Source organism: Ptychodera flava, chromosome 21, assembly GCF_041260155.1.
Source record: "Ptychodera flava strain L36383 chromosome 21, AS_Pfla_20210202, whole genome shotgun sequence".
Taxonomy (NCBI): Eukaryota; Metazoa; Hemichordata; class Enteropneusta; family Ptychoderidae; genus Ptychodera; species Ptychodera flava.
In genome coordinates this window covers 36556524-36576638 of record NC_091948.1, presented here as the reverse complement: position 1 = coordinate 36576638, position 20115 = coordinate 36556524, and the positions used below count along the sequence as shown (strand labels likewise).

Genomic DNA, 20115 nt, shown 5'->3' with positions numbered 1-20115 from the left:
AAAAACAACAAGAAATATTTAAACCAGAAAAACAAGAATGACAAAAGTAATTAAGGTCTGGAACTTTAGGTACTGGAGGTCAACTTTAGCAACATGCATAGCAGAAACAAGCCACTCTTAGTTTCAGTATAGATGGTCTTCCCCCCCCCCCCCTACTGTCTATGGTTTCAGCAGGTCTGTTAATATGTAACAGTTCATAAACAATGGCAGGAAATGACACAAGATCAGTGGAGTTGGCCTGTTTCTTACTGGCATGCCATCACTCCTGCACATTTGCAGGATTTCACTTTTTCTTACCTCATTTGCACATTTTTGACACTGATGTGTTCAATTGAACAAATTCACATCTCAACCCCTGCATCTACCTGTACACCAAATACTGAGATGGTAGCTCTGGCGGTATGGGAGCCTTTGTGTGTGACGGACATACATGCGCACATACATACCCACAAATATACAGACATACAGACGCCACCGACTCATCATATAAGCTCTTTTTGGTATTTATGTACAAAACCAAATATGAGCTTCTGCAAAATTTTATCTGCATAGGAAATGTAATTGCAAATTAGGACAACGGTGCATCAAAACTTTGACTTGTGTACTCATTGTGTTTCCATATCAACATGTGTGTAGAAGTGCAAATTAAAATCTAAACTGAGGTTGATTCAAATGTTTTACTGTACAATTCGATATCGAAAAGTACATATATTCTGTCAGATTTGGTTATATTCGGCAATTTATCCCCGCTTACGACCAAGACATCCTCATAGCAATGCTCATCAGCATAACTTAATTGTTACAGCCATGGCACAATATCTGCAGCCATCCCAAGGTGATTCGGATTATCATCAGATATTGAGTCTGGTCACCGAGTTGACCTCAACGTGGCAAAGGAGTTATATCATACTACACAACAGCACACAAGTAAAATTAAAGACAGTAGGGGGGAAGACTGTCTATGGTAGACTGGCCCCCAGTCGCTCAGCTTGTCTCCCCATAACAGTTATTGTCCGGCCAAGGTGTTCACTCCACGATCTAAGCACAGGGCACGTACCTTTGCACATGGCCTTTCAGTATGCTGAGGCTCATTCCGAATTTATTGTTTTGATATTTATATGCCCAAAGACTTGGAGAAATTCTATGTCTATGGTAAAACAAGTCATTGACAATGACATAGTCCCCACTTGTAATAGGGGAGTATTAGTCTTGATGGGGCAGGGAAATGTGGTCATTAAAAAGTATCACTGGAGTGTATATGTTGAGATCTATGGGCACATAGGTCTATGTCGTTGTTCCCAATTTGAAACACATGAGGCATGTCTAAGTTATGGTTCTAAATCGGGAAAAAAGATCAGACGTCTAGCTGTATTGGCCAGCCAAGAAATACATATGCGCATAATAATGAGGTACAAGATGTGACATCTTAAGGTCTAATATCCTATCAGAATTGGAGGGTATAGAACTTGTGGTTACTGAGTTATGCATATATATGTATAATCAAGGTCAAAGGTCATAAGGTCACGTGACATTTTGAAAAAAAATTGTATTGCTAATTAATCCCCAGTGTTCTCCACGGCGCCTTTTGAATGGGCGCCCACTTTAATTTCACGGCCGCCCAGATAAAATCTACGCCGCAAAGTTTAATTTTTGGCCGCCCATGCTTTTGAAACCCATCGTCAGCCTTTGTTCTGGGTTGGCGGGTTTGGTTTACGGCAATGTTTTTATGCATTGCTTTTGTTTGTTTCTGTATTTAATTTCAATAAAGTGTTAATTTAAATCAATAAGGCACATTTTGCTGTTGTTGTATGTGTGAATTTGTCATGTTAGTACCTCGTCAAGATACGTCACGACGATCATAGCGGAAGAAAGACCGTGAGAGAAGCTCGACCGACTTGTCAACCCATTCACACAATAAATTGTGTGGTCACATCAAGATCTAAGTGTTGTCTCGATTGATTTTGCCGAATTTCCCCCAAGAAAGTACTTACATTCTTTTAACACCCTCAAATTCAGGGTTTTCCCCAGCCCAAAACAGCGTCACGGCCCGTGACGCTATCGTTCAACCCCTTTACTCCACCGACCCATCCAAAGAAATTGTAAAGGACAGAAAAATTGAGTAGTCAAAAGACAGCAAAAGTCAGCGACGATTTCCACTCTTAATTGACAAAATATTTTGAAATCAAACTGATCACACATTCCCTAGATAGAGAAGTGGCAATTTGGTGAAATTTCTGTTTGACTCACATCTTGAAATAAAAAGTAAACGTGGAACGAAGACATCATGTATGCTGCCGATCAACAGCGTAGCATAGCATAGCTTACAGGGAACTGTCTGTCACCGTACCGCTACCGGCATTCGTTGGCTGCACGTAAAGGCAACTCAACTTTCCAAGGTCAAACGGTCAGTATCTTGTGAAAACAGCAACATAGCAATGAAAATTGTTATAGTCAGCGGTAAAAACTCTTAACAGATGGAGCGTTAATTGCTTTAAACAAATGAAAATGCAGAGAATAAAATCCCAGATCGCGTGCGTGAATGAAAATATACTGTAAACAATGGCGGATATGACATCAGAGTGGGACTTTTCTATTTTGGTACCGGGGATGCGCAGGGTCAGAGAACCCTGATAAACGTACTGAAAAACGTAGTATTTTCCTAGCGATGCTGTCACGGGAACTTGGATGTCTCATTGTTTTACATCTTTTAATGGTTTCTTTTATCTGAGCAGTTTTACCAACTGTAACGGTATATTTTACTCTCCTAACCTTCTTTATTGGAGTTAAACAAGGGTAGGAGCTTATGCAACTTAGTGAGGATGTACTAAATTTTGAAAAAAATCAGTGGAGGGGCTCTGCTCCATGAGTACCCTAACCCTGTTTTGTCAATTTTTGATGAACACAAACTATATGTAAATATTATGCAAATGATTATGCAAATTACCACCCACTTAATTTTTTTATTTGTGGAGAACACTGATCCCTTTATGCCCAAAATCAGACCTCTAGCTCTATTCGCTTGCCCAGAATTAGATGTGTGCATAATTAATGAGGTAAAGCGTGTGTTGTCATAAGGTCTCCCATCCTACTAAATATAAAGGACACAGCTCTTGTGGTTACGTATTTATCGACATAAACGTATATTTCAGGTCAAAGGTCATCGAGGTCACATGACATTTGGTCAAAAAATTTCTATCCTATAGTTATCCCTATATACCAAAAAACAGACATCCAGCTCTATGGGCTTGCTCAGAATTAGATGTACGCATAATTAATGAGGTACAGTATGAAGCATCATAAGGTCTCCCATCATACCATATATGAAGGGTGTACCACTTGTGGTTACTGAGTTATGGACAAATATGTATATTTGAGGTCAAAGGTCATCGAGGACATGTGACATTTTGTCAAAAAAAATTGTATTGCTAAGTTATCCCTTTATACTAAAAATCAGACCTCTAGCTCTATTGACTTGCTCAAAATTAGATATGCACATAATTAATGAGGTACAATATGTGGCGTCATAAGCTGTCCCATCATACCAAGGGTGTAGCACTTGTAGTTACTGAGTTATGGACAAATATTTATATTTGAGGTCAAAGGTCACTGAGGTCAAGTGACATTTTGTCAAAAAAATTGTATAGGGAAACTATATACCAAAAATCAGACCTCTAGCTCTATTGGCTCGCTCAAAATTAGATATGCACATAATTAATGAGGTACAATATGTGGCGTCATAAGCTGTCCCATCATACCATATATGAAGGGTGTAGCACTTGTGGTTACTGAGTTATGGACAAATATGTATATTTGAGGTCAAAGGTCACCGAGGTCACGTGACATTTTGAAAAAAAAATAGTATTGCCAAGTTATCCCTATATACCAAAAATCAGACCTCTAGCTCGATTGGCTCGCTCAAAATTAGATATGTGGATAATTAATGAGGTACAATATGAGGCGTCATAAGCTGTCCCATCATACCATATATGAAGGGTGTAGCACTTGTGGTTACTGAGTTATGGACAAATATATATATTTGAGGTCAAAGGTCACCAAGGTCACGTGACATTTTGTCAAAATATCTGAGATATCTGCGTGAACGGATGGACTCACAGATGGACTCACGGACGGACATGACCCAATCTATAAGCCCCCTGGACTTCATCCGTGGGGACTAAAAACTGTGTCACTGCATCCTTTTTGCAATATGAATACGATGAGAAACTACATTTTTATTTTTCTTGGCCTTATACATGGGAGTCTATGGACTGCCTTATACATGGGAGTCTATGGACTGCCTTATACATGGGAGTCTATGGAGACTGCCTTATACATGGGAGTCTGTGGAGGTGAAAACTAAAAAGTCCTCTAACACGGCCAAAATTGATCGCATTGTGAAACAAATCGATGTGCATCTGTATGGGGTAGGGAACTATCCTTGTGCAAAGTTTGAAAGAAATTGACCTGGGCATGTCTGAGATATCTGCGTGAACGTACGGACGCACGCACGCACGGACGTACGGACGCACGCACGCACGGACATGACCAAACCTATAAGTCCCCCCGGACGTCCGTGGGGACTAATGAAGTAAAAACACTGGACAACTTCAGGTGTGAAATTCGTACGTGTTCCGGACTTCTACCGGTAGTAGGCACATCGAAAACACTCATTTATTAATTTAAAGGAATGAAGTCGGCCATTTTTCATGAAACTCGTTTGATACAAGATTATACTTATATTGTTCGACATGTTGAAAGATACTGAATGAATGGATGACCATGCATATATTTGACCTCGGTTTTATACACGATCAATGAAACGATCGCGAAAATGAATTAATGGTTATAATCATTTCACCATAGCTTCATGTATCGTGTCTAAAACCGGGGTCAAATATACGCATTGTCACCAATTTAATCAGTATCGGTTAACATGTCAAACAATAAGTAGTATCTTGTATCAAACAAAATTTACGAAAAATGGCCGACTTTGTCCCTCTTAGTAGCAACATCATCAAACTTTGCTTACCTTTACAAGTGAAACTGAATAATGTCACTCAATATTTGACTTGTAGTCAATGTGTCAGCGTATCCAACGTCGCCCGGCTGCGAGTACTTCTACTGAACGCCAGAAATTTGGTGATTTTGTTCACCGACATTAGGTGGTCCACAGTAAAATCCCTACGGCTTTATTTAATGTTACTGCATTTCACAAGCAGTAAAGACGGTCGATGTATCTACATGTTGACGGATCGTATTTTGGACTAGCACTTCTCTAACGAGGATAAACAAGAAAAATGTAGGTCCCGAAATGCTCAAAATCACTGATTTTTACAGGGATGTAGTGTCCCCAGTGAAAGACAAACATCAAATCATTCCAGTCGAAAAAGGAATGCGTCAAGCCCTAGCTGGGTTCACTAAATAACACCCTGGGCAAGTATTTTGGTTCAAATGTAACGATTTAAAAAGCCTTAGGGTTTTGAACTTCCGGTTACCTAATTTGCATATCAGTGTTGTCAACGTCAGTGTCGTCTTATTTTTGACATCTCTATCCGCATCTCGGAAATGTGTGCCGAGCGTTTTCCTCAAAAGTCAAGGGAAAGATTGAAAACACACCCATAGCAAAAACACAAAAAGATACCGGTGCCCCATCTTAACTTCAAAATCACATTCGACCGATCAACAAAAGTCTTTTTTTTCCGAGAAAATATCCTCAACAAATACTAAAATATGTCATTTCTATCAAAAACTGGCCAATAACTTGTCACAAAACCATCGTCGTTAGGATGTACGGCAGGAAAGAGCGTTCAGAGTGTCTCTCACTGTGGCGAGTCGGCGACCAGATCAGATTAGATATTCACAGTAAGAAACTAGTTGACCCGAATTCCTAGAAAGGCTGCTCAAATTACTGGAAATTGCTGTAGCTACATCAGATGATGTCATTATTTTAGTCCTTATATCGACCTGAAGTGGGTTCAAAGGGTAAGGAATGGATTTATTTGTCAGGTGACCTCTTAAACATGGGAAATCAAGTTCCAAACTTTGCCTTAGCGAACCTCATCAGGCTGTGTACGGATATATCCTTGCGTGGTGCTGAGCGTGAGTTGAGTGTGTACGGATATATACGGGCATGGCGTTTTAAGGGTTAAGTGTTGCATTTCATAAATTGTTGGTAGCAACATGCATACATATGTAATAGTGAAGCCTGCACTTGAATACACTATTTTCATAAAATGACATTTACCTTTTTCTAGTAACTGCTATGATGACTGTGTGATCACTAGGTCGAGTTGCTCTTATTGACCTGGAAGAAAAAAATGTCAACATTGAAATCAATTCATCAGTTCCGAATTGTGATGGAGTCCAGCATGGATTACTTTTCTTCTCAGGGATCACTTTGGGCGCGATAACGCGATATTTATGCTCAAAAATCAGAAAAATCGCATTCAGAAAAATCAATTGGGCATAAAAAGTCACGCAGATTATGCAAATGGCGCGTACGTCATACATTTACGCGATCTAAATTCATCGGTAATATTTAGCAGGTTTTCAGTAAAAAAACACTCATTGTGTTGCCGTAGAGAGCGCAATAATTAAGCTAGTTCTACCCCGGTATACCAAGAACCTGTTGCAGAGTTACTCGTTTCAAACAGCGTTTGTGATTCGTTGCCAACAGGAAGTTTTGTGTTCATTGACAAATCATTGGAGTCGATACAGCAAGTGTTCATTACTGATGTACAGTGTATATGTCATCGCTCAAAATGGCACTTTCGAAGGAATTCGTGTCCTGTACGAGTGGTAGTGCGAAGAAAAATCGAAAATGCACTATTCTGTACTACTGTACTTCTGTTACTCCAACACTAGAAAGTACGGATTTGATCGCTTCCGCTAGTGAGGACGAAGAATCAACGAGTATACTATTGGTGATGGTCGCAAGACCAGCCTTAAGTTTCAGAATAGTTGGCTAGCTGTATACGGGTCGACTCTTGGTTGCGCCATGACAAGGACGTGCATGGGTGAAATGTTCAGTTCCCTCTGTCGAGATATGTAATAAACGGAAAGCGGCTCCACACATCGCCTATATACTATTTTTTCGTTCTCTGTGTTCATGTTTGATTTTGTGTGTTTGGCTATTGGTGTAGATATAAGCCATGGCGAGACGTAGCCGTAATCTGACTGTTGTAGCCGTAATCTGACTGTTGAATGACGTGTGATCCTTTGACGCTACGTTTCGAAACCAGTGTGTGGTCTCTTCCTCAGTTGCTTTTTGATACTTGCTCTCCTTGGATTTATGTTTCACTGTTTGTGGTTTAAAACTTGTCAGTGTTTTGTCATCCAGTCAGGGGGCTAGAATACTTATATTTAGATCAGTTTATTGGGTTTCATTTGTTTGTAGAATTTGCTGTTAAAGTCAAATGTGTTGTTTTTCAGAATAATGTTTAGCATAACTAACAGGTATTCTGTTGGTGGCTTTAATATTTGTTTGTCCATTGTTTGTTTGCGATTTGCTGTTGAACGCTTTGCCTACTGCCCGCATGGCGTCATCGTGTTGTATGCTTGTGTACATAGATACTGCATCCACAGTCCCTCTATCCACCGGTCTGGAAACGTGGCTGGTTTCTTTGTGACACTCCGTGATATGAACAAACACACAATTCACACCTTAAACAAAGGACACCAACAATCTTCAACTGGCCGTTATATCAATGTCGCTACCCCACGATCCTATGACAGCTGCAATGTGATCGTTCAAAAACATGACGTTTGTGGGTTGTTATTTTCAGAATATCACAAAACATTACAACTCACGATTCACACCTTAAACAAAGGACACCAACAATGTTCAACTGGCCGTTATACATCAAGTCGCTACCCCACGATCCTATGACAGCCGCAATGTGATCGTTCAAAAACATGACGTTTGTGGGTTGTTATTTTCAGAATATCACAAAACATTACAACTTGTTCCCTTTCGAAACACTAAACAATTTAGTTTTTCATTAAATGGGGAGCGTTGCCCCTCTAGATAAAGCTTGAAAGGGACGACACATTATGGTTGCCTTATGATCACGATCGAAAAACAAAATGCCGACGCACTGTTCGCAAGTGTCATGGACTGTTGCCCAAATCAAGAAGACAGGCAAAATCAGCCGAATATTAACATCGACAGCTGAGTAGTTCATTACCAAACTTGTTATGTGTTGACATATAGCATTTTGTAAAAGGCATTTACTGTGCCTGAGCACGAGTGTATGTATCGAGAGTTTGCCATATTGACGCTAGGGTTTCTGGACATTTTTGCACCAAGTCGTTTCGGCCCAAGACGTTTCGGCCTCCCAATTTTAGGCTCCAAGTCGTTTCACCGGCACCGTGACCCAAGATGTTTTGGCACCGCTGAAGGCTACCTGTGGGAACTATTGCTGGAGCGTAATGTTGCAAATCAAAGCACTAAAAAGTATAGTGTCAACTAACATTCACGTACATGCTTTAATCTTTGTGAGAACCTGGTAAGAGACCGTAAGAAAAAACTTCATATCATTTTCGAATCTGTGACACAAGTTTATTGATAGCGATATCGATAGCGAGAGCCACCGACACGGCAAAAGTTTGAAAGCGGTGCCGTAACAGCACGGCAAAAGTCACACAAAATGCACATAAAAGTACTTTTCAGAACTCAAAGGTCACACTTACGAATATGACGGATCAGTCAATTACTAAAATCGAAAACACGGATGCCGAAACATCTTGGGTTGCGGTGCCGAAGTGACTTGGGGCCGGAAATTGAGAGGCCAAAATGACTTGGGTCGAAACGACTTGGTGCCAAAACGACCAGTTACCGACGCTAGGCCTACATGGGAAAATATGCGAATAAACGTGCATTTCTGCAGTTGTCGTTCCCATTCTGCTCAGTTAACAGACATGATTTCACAGAATATTACACAGAAAACATATTTAGATCATATTTGGAGACACTGACTACAAGCATTGCAAGAGAAAGGGACGACAAATTTTCCGTTGTGATTCTAGCTGTTGCTTGCGCCTTTGTCAACACATTCGAAGTGATCAACCCCAGAAATTTAGCGCAAACTATCATTATTTACGATTGGAGAAGGATCACGAAAAACACACACCGGTTTCAGGATATGGTTATTTCTGTCTTGGTGTTGAAGATAGATGCAGAGAACACTTTATAGTGCCAAAAACAGTGAAGATTTGACAGGACAACATCTGCCTTGACACAGAGGTCAAAACCAAGCGACGCACTGGTATCACGTGACCGTGTTGCGCTTTGGCTGTGCGGTCTAGGTGATTAACACCTTTTACAATAGGCGTTTCCAGATAGAGGGACTGTGCTGCATCTAATGTGGCTAAGATAGCATTGTTTGGAACATTAAAAACTCATTACCATAACAATTACAACTATTGTTATGTAAATTAACCAATGTGCAGGGAAAGTTAGGTTCCTACAGACTTTGAAATTCTCCCACTGTTTTTTTTCATGTGGGATTTATCTCATGCAGTTCTTGAGCCTGGGTTATCCCTGCTTCTGATGCATGAGGGGCACAAATGTTGAGGCAGGCAAAGCAATGCAGTCAGCAAAATGAATAGGGAAGAGAAACTACATCAAATTAGCAAGTATACTATCAGTTTTTCAGATGTTGAAAATGAGAAGTAATTAAGGGACCTCCATCATTCATAACATTTACAAAGTTCTGCAACCACTTGTAAGTTTCTTTTTATATTTAGAACTCTTACCAGTCATAATTTGTCCAGGAAATAATTGTGCAAGAATTTCAATATTCAGATCAGATTTGGATTTTCTATGCTTTTGTTTGATCAAGTTCTGTAGTTTCAAATTTCATCTCTGATTTTACTGACGTGTCTTTGATACTTCTTTCCAATCAGTAAGCTGTTATTGATTTGAAAATTTAAGATATTATAGTCTAAGTAGATACTGTACTGAAGTATGTAAGTTTTGTTTGAGCCAATTATAATATTGTGTATTTTGATGTACTTTTCAGTTATTTCTGATGTATGTTATAAAAATATTATCCAAAAATTGAATCAAAATATTCATTTTTTTCTGCTAGGAAATATTATATAACATGCTGTTTGCTTATACTATGGTAATGAAGGTGAACACTACGTTTACTTATAAAATTTTGTATTACACTCTATAATCAGTTGTTCAGAATCAATATTTCAAGTCCAAACAGACATGCTGTTGATAATTTATTGATTCCATGTAGTTGAGCCCTTATATCAATAATTCTTTCCTTGTAGGTCGCTTTATAAGTCACTAGAAAAGCATTTTCTACATTCCCCTACAGCACAGTTCCCTACACGGTGGTCTATGGGAAAACAAATATATTTTTTTCCAACACAAAAGTAGATATCAATGCATTTATATATATTTGATTATTGATATGAATGTATTTGATTAGAATAGGGAAGTTTGAAGTACAATTCTGTATAACAAATATGATATTGATGAATGTATCAATGATTAGATAAGGGTAATTAAAAGTACAGTTCTGTATAACATAAATGATATCAGAACTTGACACAAAATAAGTCAGTTCACTATACACAGGCATGTTGGGAAAACTAGTAACATTTTTTCCACTGCAAAAATAGCTAAACTTGTGCATTTATACTGTACCTGCCAAAAATACAAATAAGGAATACCCCTAAAAATAAATTTGTTAAAAAGGGGGGTTAGCAATCACCCAAAACTATCTAACTGCTGCTCCGTTTGGCTCCATTTTAACAAATTAGAACCCTCAACATGCTCTAAAGATCCGTACCAAATATCACCACAGTCTGTTCAGCTGTTTTTTGACTTTTTGTTGTTTATGGAAAATTTTCACTGTCCAACGTGAACTCAACCCAACCACAAAAAACACAATCGACCTTCAGTCAGTTGTGTTAAAAACTGTGTTGGCAACATGCAGCTCTGACCTATCATAATTAGGGTGACAGTCCAGATTGGCTTTCACAAGAAGGCATGCCAGTTATATTTCAATTAGCTGACAACAAACTGTTTTGGACTGCAGAAAAACTGAATTTTATTCAATTCTACTAGCTTTCACATTTCACCAAGGAACAACTGAGTGAACTTTAATTTATATTCACTGTTGATCACATTTTCAGTATTGAAAATTGAGATTTTCTGTTTCTTGTACAGGTTTTTGTGTCATTTTGTACTGATTAATTACAGAAACAGATTTAACACTTTCCCAGTGATTGCTACAGTTGATTCTTCTTTTCATCATTATGAAGTTTTGCACAATTTACATGTAACAAGTCATCGTTGATGACACAGTCCCCACTTGTTAATGGGTATTTTGATTACTGGTCCTCAGAGAGGATACAGGCCTCTTCATTAGGTCGGTGATAAAAATACTTTTGAATGAATTGGCTTGATACATGTCTGAGTTATGGTTCAGGACATGAAAAAATCGTAACAAAATGGTCGCACAGTGGCCATATTGGATCGCATCACAAAACAAATTGATGTGCATACATGTAGCTATGACATTGGTCGATGTCCTTATACCAACTTTGAATAAAATTGGTCGAAACATGCGGATATGCCTGAGAAATGGCTCTGTACATGAAAAAATCGTAATAAAATGGCCGCCTGGCGGCCATATTGGATCGTATCACAAAACAGATTGACGTGCATATGTATGACATAGGTCAATGTCCTTGTACCAACTTTGAATAAAATCAGTTGAAACATGCCTGAGTTATGGCTCTGTACATGAAAAAATCGTAATAAAATGGCCGCCTGGCGGCCATATTGGATTGTATCACAAAACAGATTGACGTGCATATGTATGACATAGGTCAATGTCCTTGTACCAACTTTGAATAAAATCGGTTGAGATATGCCTGAGTTATGGCTCTGTACATGAAAAAATCATAATAAAATGGCCGCACAGCGGCCATTTTGGATCGTATCACAAAACAAATTGCCGTGCACAGCCATGACATTTGTCAATAAGCTTGTACCAACTTTGAATAAAATCGGTTGAAACATGCCTGAGTAATGGCTCTGTACATGAAAAAATCGTAATAAAATGGCCGCCTGGCGGCCATATTGGATCGTATCACAAAACAAATTGCCGTGCATATCTATGACATTGGTCAATGTCCTTGTACCAACTCTGAATAAAATCGGTTGAAACATGCCTGAGTAATGGCTCTGTACATGAAAAAATCGTAATAAAATGGCCGCCTGGCGGCCATATTGGATCATATCAAAAAACAAATTGACGTGCATCTGTATGACATATGAAGTAATCCTTGTACCAAGTTTGAATGAAATCGCTCCAGGCATCTCTGAGATATCTGCGTGAACGGACGGACGGACGGACGCACGCACGCACGGACGCACGCACGCACGGACATGACCAAACCTATAAGTCCCCCCGGACGGTGTCCGTGGGGACTAATAATACTTTTCCTGTTTGTTTCCTGCACAAGAATTGCATCACTATAAAGATTTACTAACCTGCACAACGCATCAGCATCAAAACTTTTACAGTGTCGGCGATCAATGATAATGACATCATGGCGCTTTTCAAGGAAACACTCCAGGGCAGAAGTAGGATTTCTCACAATGTTACACTTATATCCACCTTTATCAGCTGCCCACCAAAACCCATCACTTTGGGCATCTTCCTTGGCAAATACCAAGAGGATCTTAATTGAAGAAGATATAACAGCACAAAAAAGTCAGATAAGAATTTTAATATTCAGTCGACATGTTTCAATGTTACAGCCTTTGCTTTGGAGATGAATTTATACACATATATATTTTATATCAGTACATTATCACATTTCATGAACTGAACTATCCTGTGGCTCACTACAAACCACAGCAAATAAATTTAGACTTTGGTGCATACCTCATGTAATTCTGCTGGAATATATTGACCTGAACATTTGCAACTGTGCCTTTCACAATCATTTAATTTAATCTGAAGGAAGCCATTTCTTCAGCACCTAGCGCCAAACAAAAACCAGTATTGGCTAAATAATTTCAGAGATGCTTTGACAAAATACTAGAACTTAATATGCACAGAAAATTTACTTTTCACACATTACTTTATAATACTCAAATAAAATCACCAGCTAAACATTATTCCTCAAGAGGGACACATTCAACAAATTTGAAATTCAAGTCTAGTCAACACTTTTGGGAAGCAAATACTGCCATTAGTGGCAGTTTGCTTCAAGTTGAACACAGTGTGAATATAACATAAATATTGAGGAGCAACTACATGAATTTTCACATTTTAGTTCATTTGGAAAGTTTTGCAACTATAAAATTCTAACAGAGATAGTCACTTGGCTATTAATAAGTTGATTACCAGTATGTTATATTTGACCATTTCTTCATTTTGTTCATTTGCATATTACATGTCGTTATTCCATCAACTTGTTTGAACAAAGCTGTCCATAAGGAACATATAATAGAGATACAATAGATCTAGAGTGAGTAGTATCTGCGTATAGTACTGAGACTATATTTTCAACAGTTTTCAAAAAATAATTTTCCTTTCATATTACTCATTTGATATTTCATCAAATCTGAATAAAATCATCCAACTGTATGTGCATCAAGGCATGGGTTTGAGATTTTTTGCATTTCAGAGTAGCTGGCGATCAATTGTTACAGTCAAAATCACCACACTTTATTATTTAGTGTTAGAAATTACAAAGTTCAGTTTTCATATCAATACAAAGTTCCTTACCCCATGAGACACCAGTCACAGATTAAGTTCAATTCCACAATCAGTGTTAATTCACAATGATAATTCATGACACAATCGTAACAAAATCGCCGCACAATGGCCATAGAGGATCATATCACAAAACAAATCAATGTGGATATGCATGACATAGGCCAATGTCCTTTAACCAACTTTGAATTAAATCGGGTGAAATGTGCCGGATTTATGGCTCAGTGCATGAAAAAATTGTAACAAAATGGCCGCCATGCATGTGGCCATACTGGATCATATCGTGAAAAAAATTGACATGAATATGTATGATATAGATCAATGTCCTTGTACCAAGTTTGAATAAAATCGGTTGAGATGTGCCTGAGTTATGGCTCCATACATGAAAATATCGTAACAAGTCATCGTTGATGACACAGTCCCCACGTGTTGATGGGTTATTTGATTTTGAGTCCTTTTAATTGACAGGATAGTCCTGTTCATTATTAGATCTGTGATTAAAGATGAGTTCAATGGTAGTGAAAACGTAAAACCAATGTGGACTGCCACCCTAATTACATAGGGTCATTAAATAAGTCAATTAGTAATTAATCAACAGGATGTCGCCAAACATTTTTGCATTCTATTATAACACTGACAGATTATCACGTGTATCACATTTCATAAACTATACTGCCAAGTGTCAATGAATTGTATTGCATCACTGTGAGAGCAACATCTTTACACAGTTTCATCGAATTTGATGAAGTGTTTCTTGTAATATCATTCTAATTAGGAAAGTTCATTACATAGGTAAATTAAATATTAATTAACATTACACTTCACAGTGTCTTTATTTAATGTTGAAGCAATGTGAGCTCAACATCTGTATCAAGTATCATGAAATTTGATGGACCATTTCTCACCATATCAGCCTTATTACGAAAATTTATTCCATATGCAAATAATTGACATGATACTACTACATATCTTTGCATGCCATAACACTACTGGAAGATCGACATCTGTAACACATGAATTTGATACAGCATTTCTAGACATATCATACTAATTATGAAAGTTCATTAAATATGCAACATAGCAGTCAATTGACTTGATATCAGCGTAATGTCTTCTAACAGTATTACAGTACTGAAAGATCAACATCTGCACCATGTTTCATCAAATTTGATGCAGTATTTCTGGACATAGCCCCCTATAATTAGGAAATTTTATTAAATATGCAAAATAGCAATTAATTTGAATGACACTGATAAATGTCTTAATTCAAATGTTAAAGCAATGTAAGCTCAACATCCATACCAAGTTTAAAAGAAATTTGATGAATAATTTCTTGACATATCAGATTAATTACGAAAATTCATTAAATATTCAAATCAGCAGTTAATGGACATGATACTACTACATGCATGCCATTATGCCGTCAAAAGATCAACATCTGTGCCACGTTTCACCAAATTTGATCAACATTTCTAGACATATCACACTAATTACAAAAATTTGTCAAATATGCGAATTAGCAATTAATTTACATGACACTGCTTAATGTTTTCACACAGTGTTACAGTACTGCAAGATCAACATCTGTAACACATTTTATAAAATTTGATGAAGTGGTTCAGGACATAGCCTACTAATTCGGAAAGTTCATTAAATATGCAAATTAGCACTTAATTTCAGTGTTGTCCTACATATATTTAAAAGTAGCCTGGTAATTTAAGACAGTAGACAGGTGGACTGCGTGGAAGCGAAGCGACCAAGTGGTGAGTGAGCGTAGCAATGAGGGGGGGAGAGAGCGCGAGAGGGGGGTGTCCCCCCTCTCGCAAGGCGAAAAATGAAATTTTGGGGTGGAAATGGTGTTCTCTGGTGGCATCTGAGGTGACATTTAGCCGAGACTGAAACAATACTTTTGTTGTGTGTCTTAGACATGGCTCACATACAACAAAACAAACACCTGACATCACTTCTTGGTCTTTTGGCCAGAGGTCCATATATCTCTCTTTCATGAATTTGACTTTGTTTGTGTACCATCTATTTACTGTCTGTTCTGTGCTGTTTTGTGTCTATGTTTACAACTATTGTCTTACAAATTTTGACCTAGTGTTATTGGATTATGGATTGGTATGATTGCGATTATTATACATGATTTTGTTTTGTTTGTATTATTTATGACACACTTATGGTTTTATTTGCAGTGAAGATGTAACATTTAATCTTAAATCACCGGCTGTCTGCTCATTTCATTGCTCATTTCCCATTCTTCATTACCACATAGTAGTTTCCCCAAAACCATCAAACTCATTCTTTTCTAATCAAAACACATTCGCTTTTGTTAAGAAAAACATCGGTAAGATAATTCACTGTAACAGTGTTCGCATTTACGGAAAAAATGCGTATATAGAAAACTCATAACAATGAAAAAATGCGTAGAGAGTCGATCCAATGCGTAATAATATTACGCATTGGATTGAGTCTCTACGCATTTTTTCATTGTTATGAGTTTTCTATACGCAAACGATAATAGTAAAATGTTTGCGAAAGCACTCTCCGCGACTGAGCTTAGGCGACAACCAGACGAGATGAGTGCCCACTTAACATTAAATTTGTTGCAACATTTCTGTCAATCACTCATTTTGTGTGGAAAGTTTCGGATTCGCTGAGTGTACCGGTAGTCTGAAAAATCGGTATCGTCGAGTCAGAGGCACGTTACCATGTCAGCTGTGCCTATGTACTTACTACGTTGCTAATTTTCAGGCGAGCGATAGTTTCTGAAACTGATGACACAAAGTGAGTGATTGACAGAAATGTTGCAACAAATTAAATGCAAACCGCGCACGATCATCGCTGTCCCCAAATTGATCAAAGCAGATATGCAGCAAGGCCTCGGAAGGAAACAACTCTATTTTCTTTCAAATTTCCTCCACGAGTCCGTGAAACACAAATGATTCAGAGGGTCCATCGAAATACACTATCGGGCAACCCAACATGGAAAACATAGAGAGGCGCAGTGAAATTGAACCCATACCAGAATCCACGACATATTGTCCTGTTGTCTTAAGCAACAGGGGATCAGCGCCACGGTGAAGACGTGAGCCGTGACGATGATGCGCCGGTCGGCAACGGTCAGCAACACACATGCCTGTCACCATGGATTCTAGTACGTAAAAATAATCAATGAAAAAAAATACCAATTCAATAAAAAAGTTGCTTCTAAAAAAAGCAGTTCTAGCTAATTTTTTTTTAAATACAGAAAATGCGTCGGTATCGCTCTGAGAATAACTTGATTTGTTGAGAAGATCATACTCGTGGTGACCGTGATGTTGGCAGCCAGCGCGGCGGCGGAAAACTTGCAGCAGTCTCATGAACTTCGCATCGTCAATCAAAATCACATCTTTTTGGCGCTTTTTTCTCACAAATTCAGTGAAATTGAAGTTTTTCATACATAAACTAAATATATTTTTGGAATCAAGTATACCTTTCGAACGGGCTTTCTTCGGGAAAAATATTCCATGGCCAAGGTGCCAGTGGCCAACACCACATTTCTTTTTGACGCCATTGCTAAAAATCATGACCTAAGATGACCTTCATACTAATCAAACCAATTACACTGCTCGTAACAAAGACAACACCATAGGCGCGTCCATCAGCCAATCACACTATTTAACAAATAAAAGATCAGGCTCAAAAAGCCACAAACGGGTATTTAGAAACTGTTTTATGTTTGTGCATTCCATGCGGGGAAAGGGGTCGCGAAACTGCTAATTGTACGTGTGCCGTCTAACAGCTAGCTGTGCAATCCCGAAATTACAGGTCTATAAAATAATCTAATGACGTTAAAAGTAGCCAGGAAAAAATGCAAAACAGCAGGGTTATTTACCCGGCACCTGGCTTCTCAGGACAACACTGAATTTGCATGACACCACTAAGTGTCTTTGCAAACTTATATAACACTGTATGCTAAAGATCTATACCAAGTTTCATCAAATTTGCTGCAGTATTTCTATACATATCACCCTAATTACAAAAGTTCATCAAATATGCAAATTAGCAATTAATTGATGCAATACTGACTGTGTGCTATCAGAGCTCTGTGTGACAAACATCTTTGCAAAGTTTCATCAAATTTAGTGCTGTCACTTTAGAAATAGAGCTCTTTTTCAAAAAGTCATTGTCAGTGACATAGTCCCCACTTTTTCAATAAAATGACCGTCACACGGTCATATTTGGTCGGATTGCAAAAGAATTTATTGTGCATATGCCTGACATAAGGAGTAATCCTTGTACCAAGTTTGAATGAAATCGCTCCAGGCGTCTCGGAGATATCTGCGTGAACAGACGGAGGGAAGCGTATGCCTGTCACTGTCACCATTCTATATAGCGCAGAATTATACGCGACATCGGCCCAAAACCACATAAGTCTGTAGGAAATTAAACGTAATTGTTTATTTTGACCAAGTAGATAACAAAGTAGGTAGTTATGCTCTCCGGGTGTAAAACAATTAGGTATGTATGATCACAAAATAAGTATGTATGAAGTTCCAACCACTTATTTTCCAAAAAATAGGTCGTTTTGGGCCGGTACAGACCTAATCACTACACAATAACTACTTGATAAGTCGTTCAGTTTTCTACTGGAAGGCTTGCGGGATAGCCGGGCCAGTGACAGTTACACACATAGTCCCTTCAAATCTTATTTTCGTTTTGACAGATATTTTTTTCCGCACATGAAAATTACACGCGATCTGCAACAGGCCGTCCCGGGTTGCCGCAATCATATTAAAACGGCAAATACAAGGCAATAATCTCCACTGGCAAAGTTCAAACTAACACACATATACATGTAAACTCCTATTCTCCGACCAATGCAGACGAGGGGCTGAAATTACCCTCGAGGGAAATATACTAGCCAGTACTCGAATTTGCCATGCAAGATGGGAATCAGTCAAACAGGTAGACACATATTTTGCCGCGACCAAAGTTTAAATCTCCCGATTCCGGTGGCTATATACACCGGCTTTCCTTATTCTAAGGTCTCCAGGCATTCACATCTAATGAAAATAATACTCACTTCAAAGTCAGACCATCAGAACATGTCTAGTTATCCCACAATGCATTGCAGTGACTTTATCAAACACAGTATATAAGCTCAAAACAGCGAAAACATTCTGATTTGTTTTGTACAACGGATTGTTAAAGAAGAATGAAACAAAATTGCAATACCAAATAATGCCCCGTGTATAATCTCACCATCAGCGACGAAAATATAGGTCAGGGTGTAAACTGCCATAGAGTTCTATGATTAAGGACTTGCACTGAAAAGCTTAAAGGAAACGTCAAAATATTATAACAGCAATATTGTATTATATTCTTTTAACCATGAAAGAGAGCTGGGACTTTGATCTAAGTTGTGTATTTACTTAAAAGACAGTTATAGCCTACCTGCATATTTGGCTGTTTCATTTTCATTGGTCCAAAGTTAAGTTCATTTGATGCTTCCTATAACAGGAACAAATCAAAGTGAGACTTGGGTGGACACCGTGGCCAATGAGCATGTGTGAAGACAGTGCAGTGGAAAATAAAATTGAATGCAATGAAACACTGAATGCAGTCATTCTTTGGGAACAAATATTTTAATGACATATCAAGAACTAACATAAATAATTGACCAGTTAACAAAACTCTTCATGTGATTATACTATTTATAGGGCTAGTTTTATACTTGTCGATGTTTGATGATGGAAAGGAACACAAAAATAAGTTAAACAATCATTATAAAAAACTACGAATAAACCTCAATAGCATCAAAATTCCAAGCAAAACATTACACTATGGTTCAGAGTCTTAATTTACAAAGTTCACTCAAATGTACTTTGAAAACGATAGTATTTTGACAGCCGTACCGGCAGCTACTTACTAAAGTCTTTTGAAAAAGAGTACTAAATATCGTTGTTTTTCAGGTCAATAAGTGATTGAATAAAAAAATGTGTCATGAAACGGTAAAACAACAACTGATAAATAATTAATTTTTCTCAAGAGTGACTTGAAACACCTCGCCTGAAAGATAATTTCATCCCGTTCCACAGAAACTGACGGCGTTTTCGAGCGCCGCAGCTATGAACGATAGGTCTGGGGATTCCCCGCGAAAATCGCTCACACTCGTCCAAAACATTGATCGTTTGCTTTTGAGCTGCATGATTTAGCTTGTACAAAATATTTTCATTTTGTAGATAATGAATTAAATTTCTTATTTTTTTTCTTTCGTTTGTTAATTAAAAGTCATTTTAATGTTTTTAGATGCTTTAAAAATTCAAAACTCGCTAAAAAAGCGACTATTTGGCCAAAATTCAAACGAAAAACACGA

The 20115-nt window shown here is 38.1% G+C and overlaps 1 protein-coding gene across 5 annotated transcripts in view; it reads right to left on the bottom strand.

The window, feature by feature from the left end:
• LOC139122144 (high affinity cAMP-specific and IBMX-insensitive 3',5'-cyclic phosphodiesterase 8B-like) overlaps positions 1-20115 on the bottom strand; it is a 455871-nt gene that overhangs the window by 395770 nt on the left and 39986 nt on the right. For 4 of the 5 annotated variants that reach the window (XR_011549410.1, XM_070687564.1, XM_070687561.1 and 1 more), the window contains exons 2-4: positions 19194-19250; positions 12521-12711; positions 6245-6304 (exon numbers count right to left, since the gene is read on the bottom strand). Coding sequence is in view for 4 of the 5 variants with exons in the window: in XM_070687564.1 (XP_070543665.1) it covers positions 6245-6304; positions 12521-12711; positions 19194-19250 (308 nt within the window). In the remaining variant the exon portion in view is untranslated. The remainder of the gene's footprint in view (positions 1-6244; positions 6305-12520; positions 12712-19193; positions 19251-20115) is intronic. The other variant, XM_070687562.1, reaches the window with a different exon arrangement.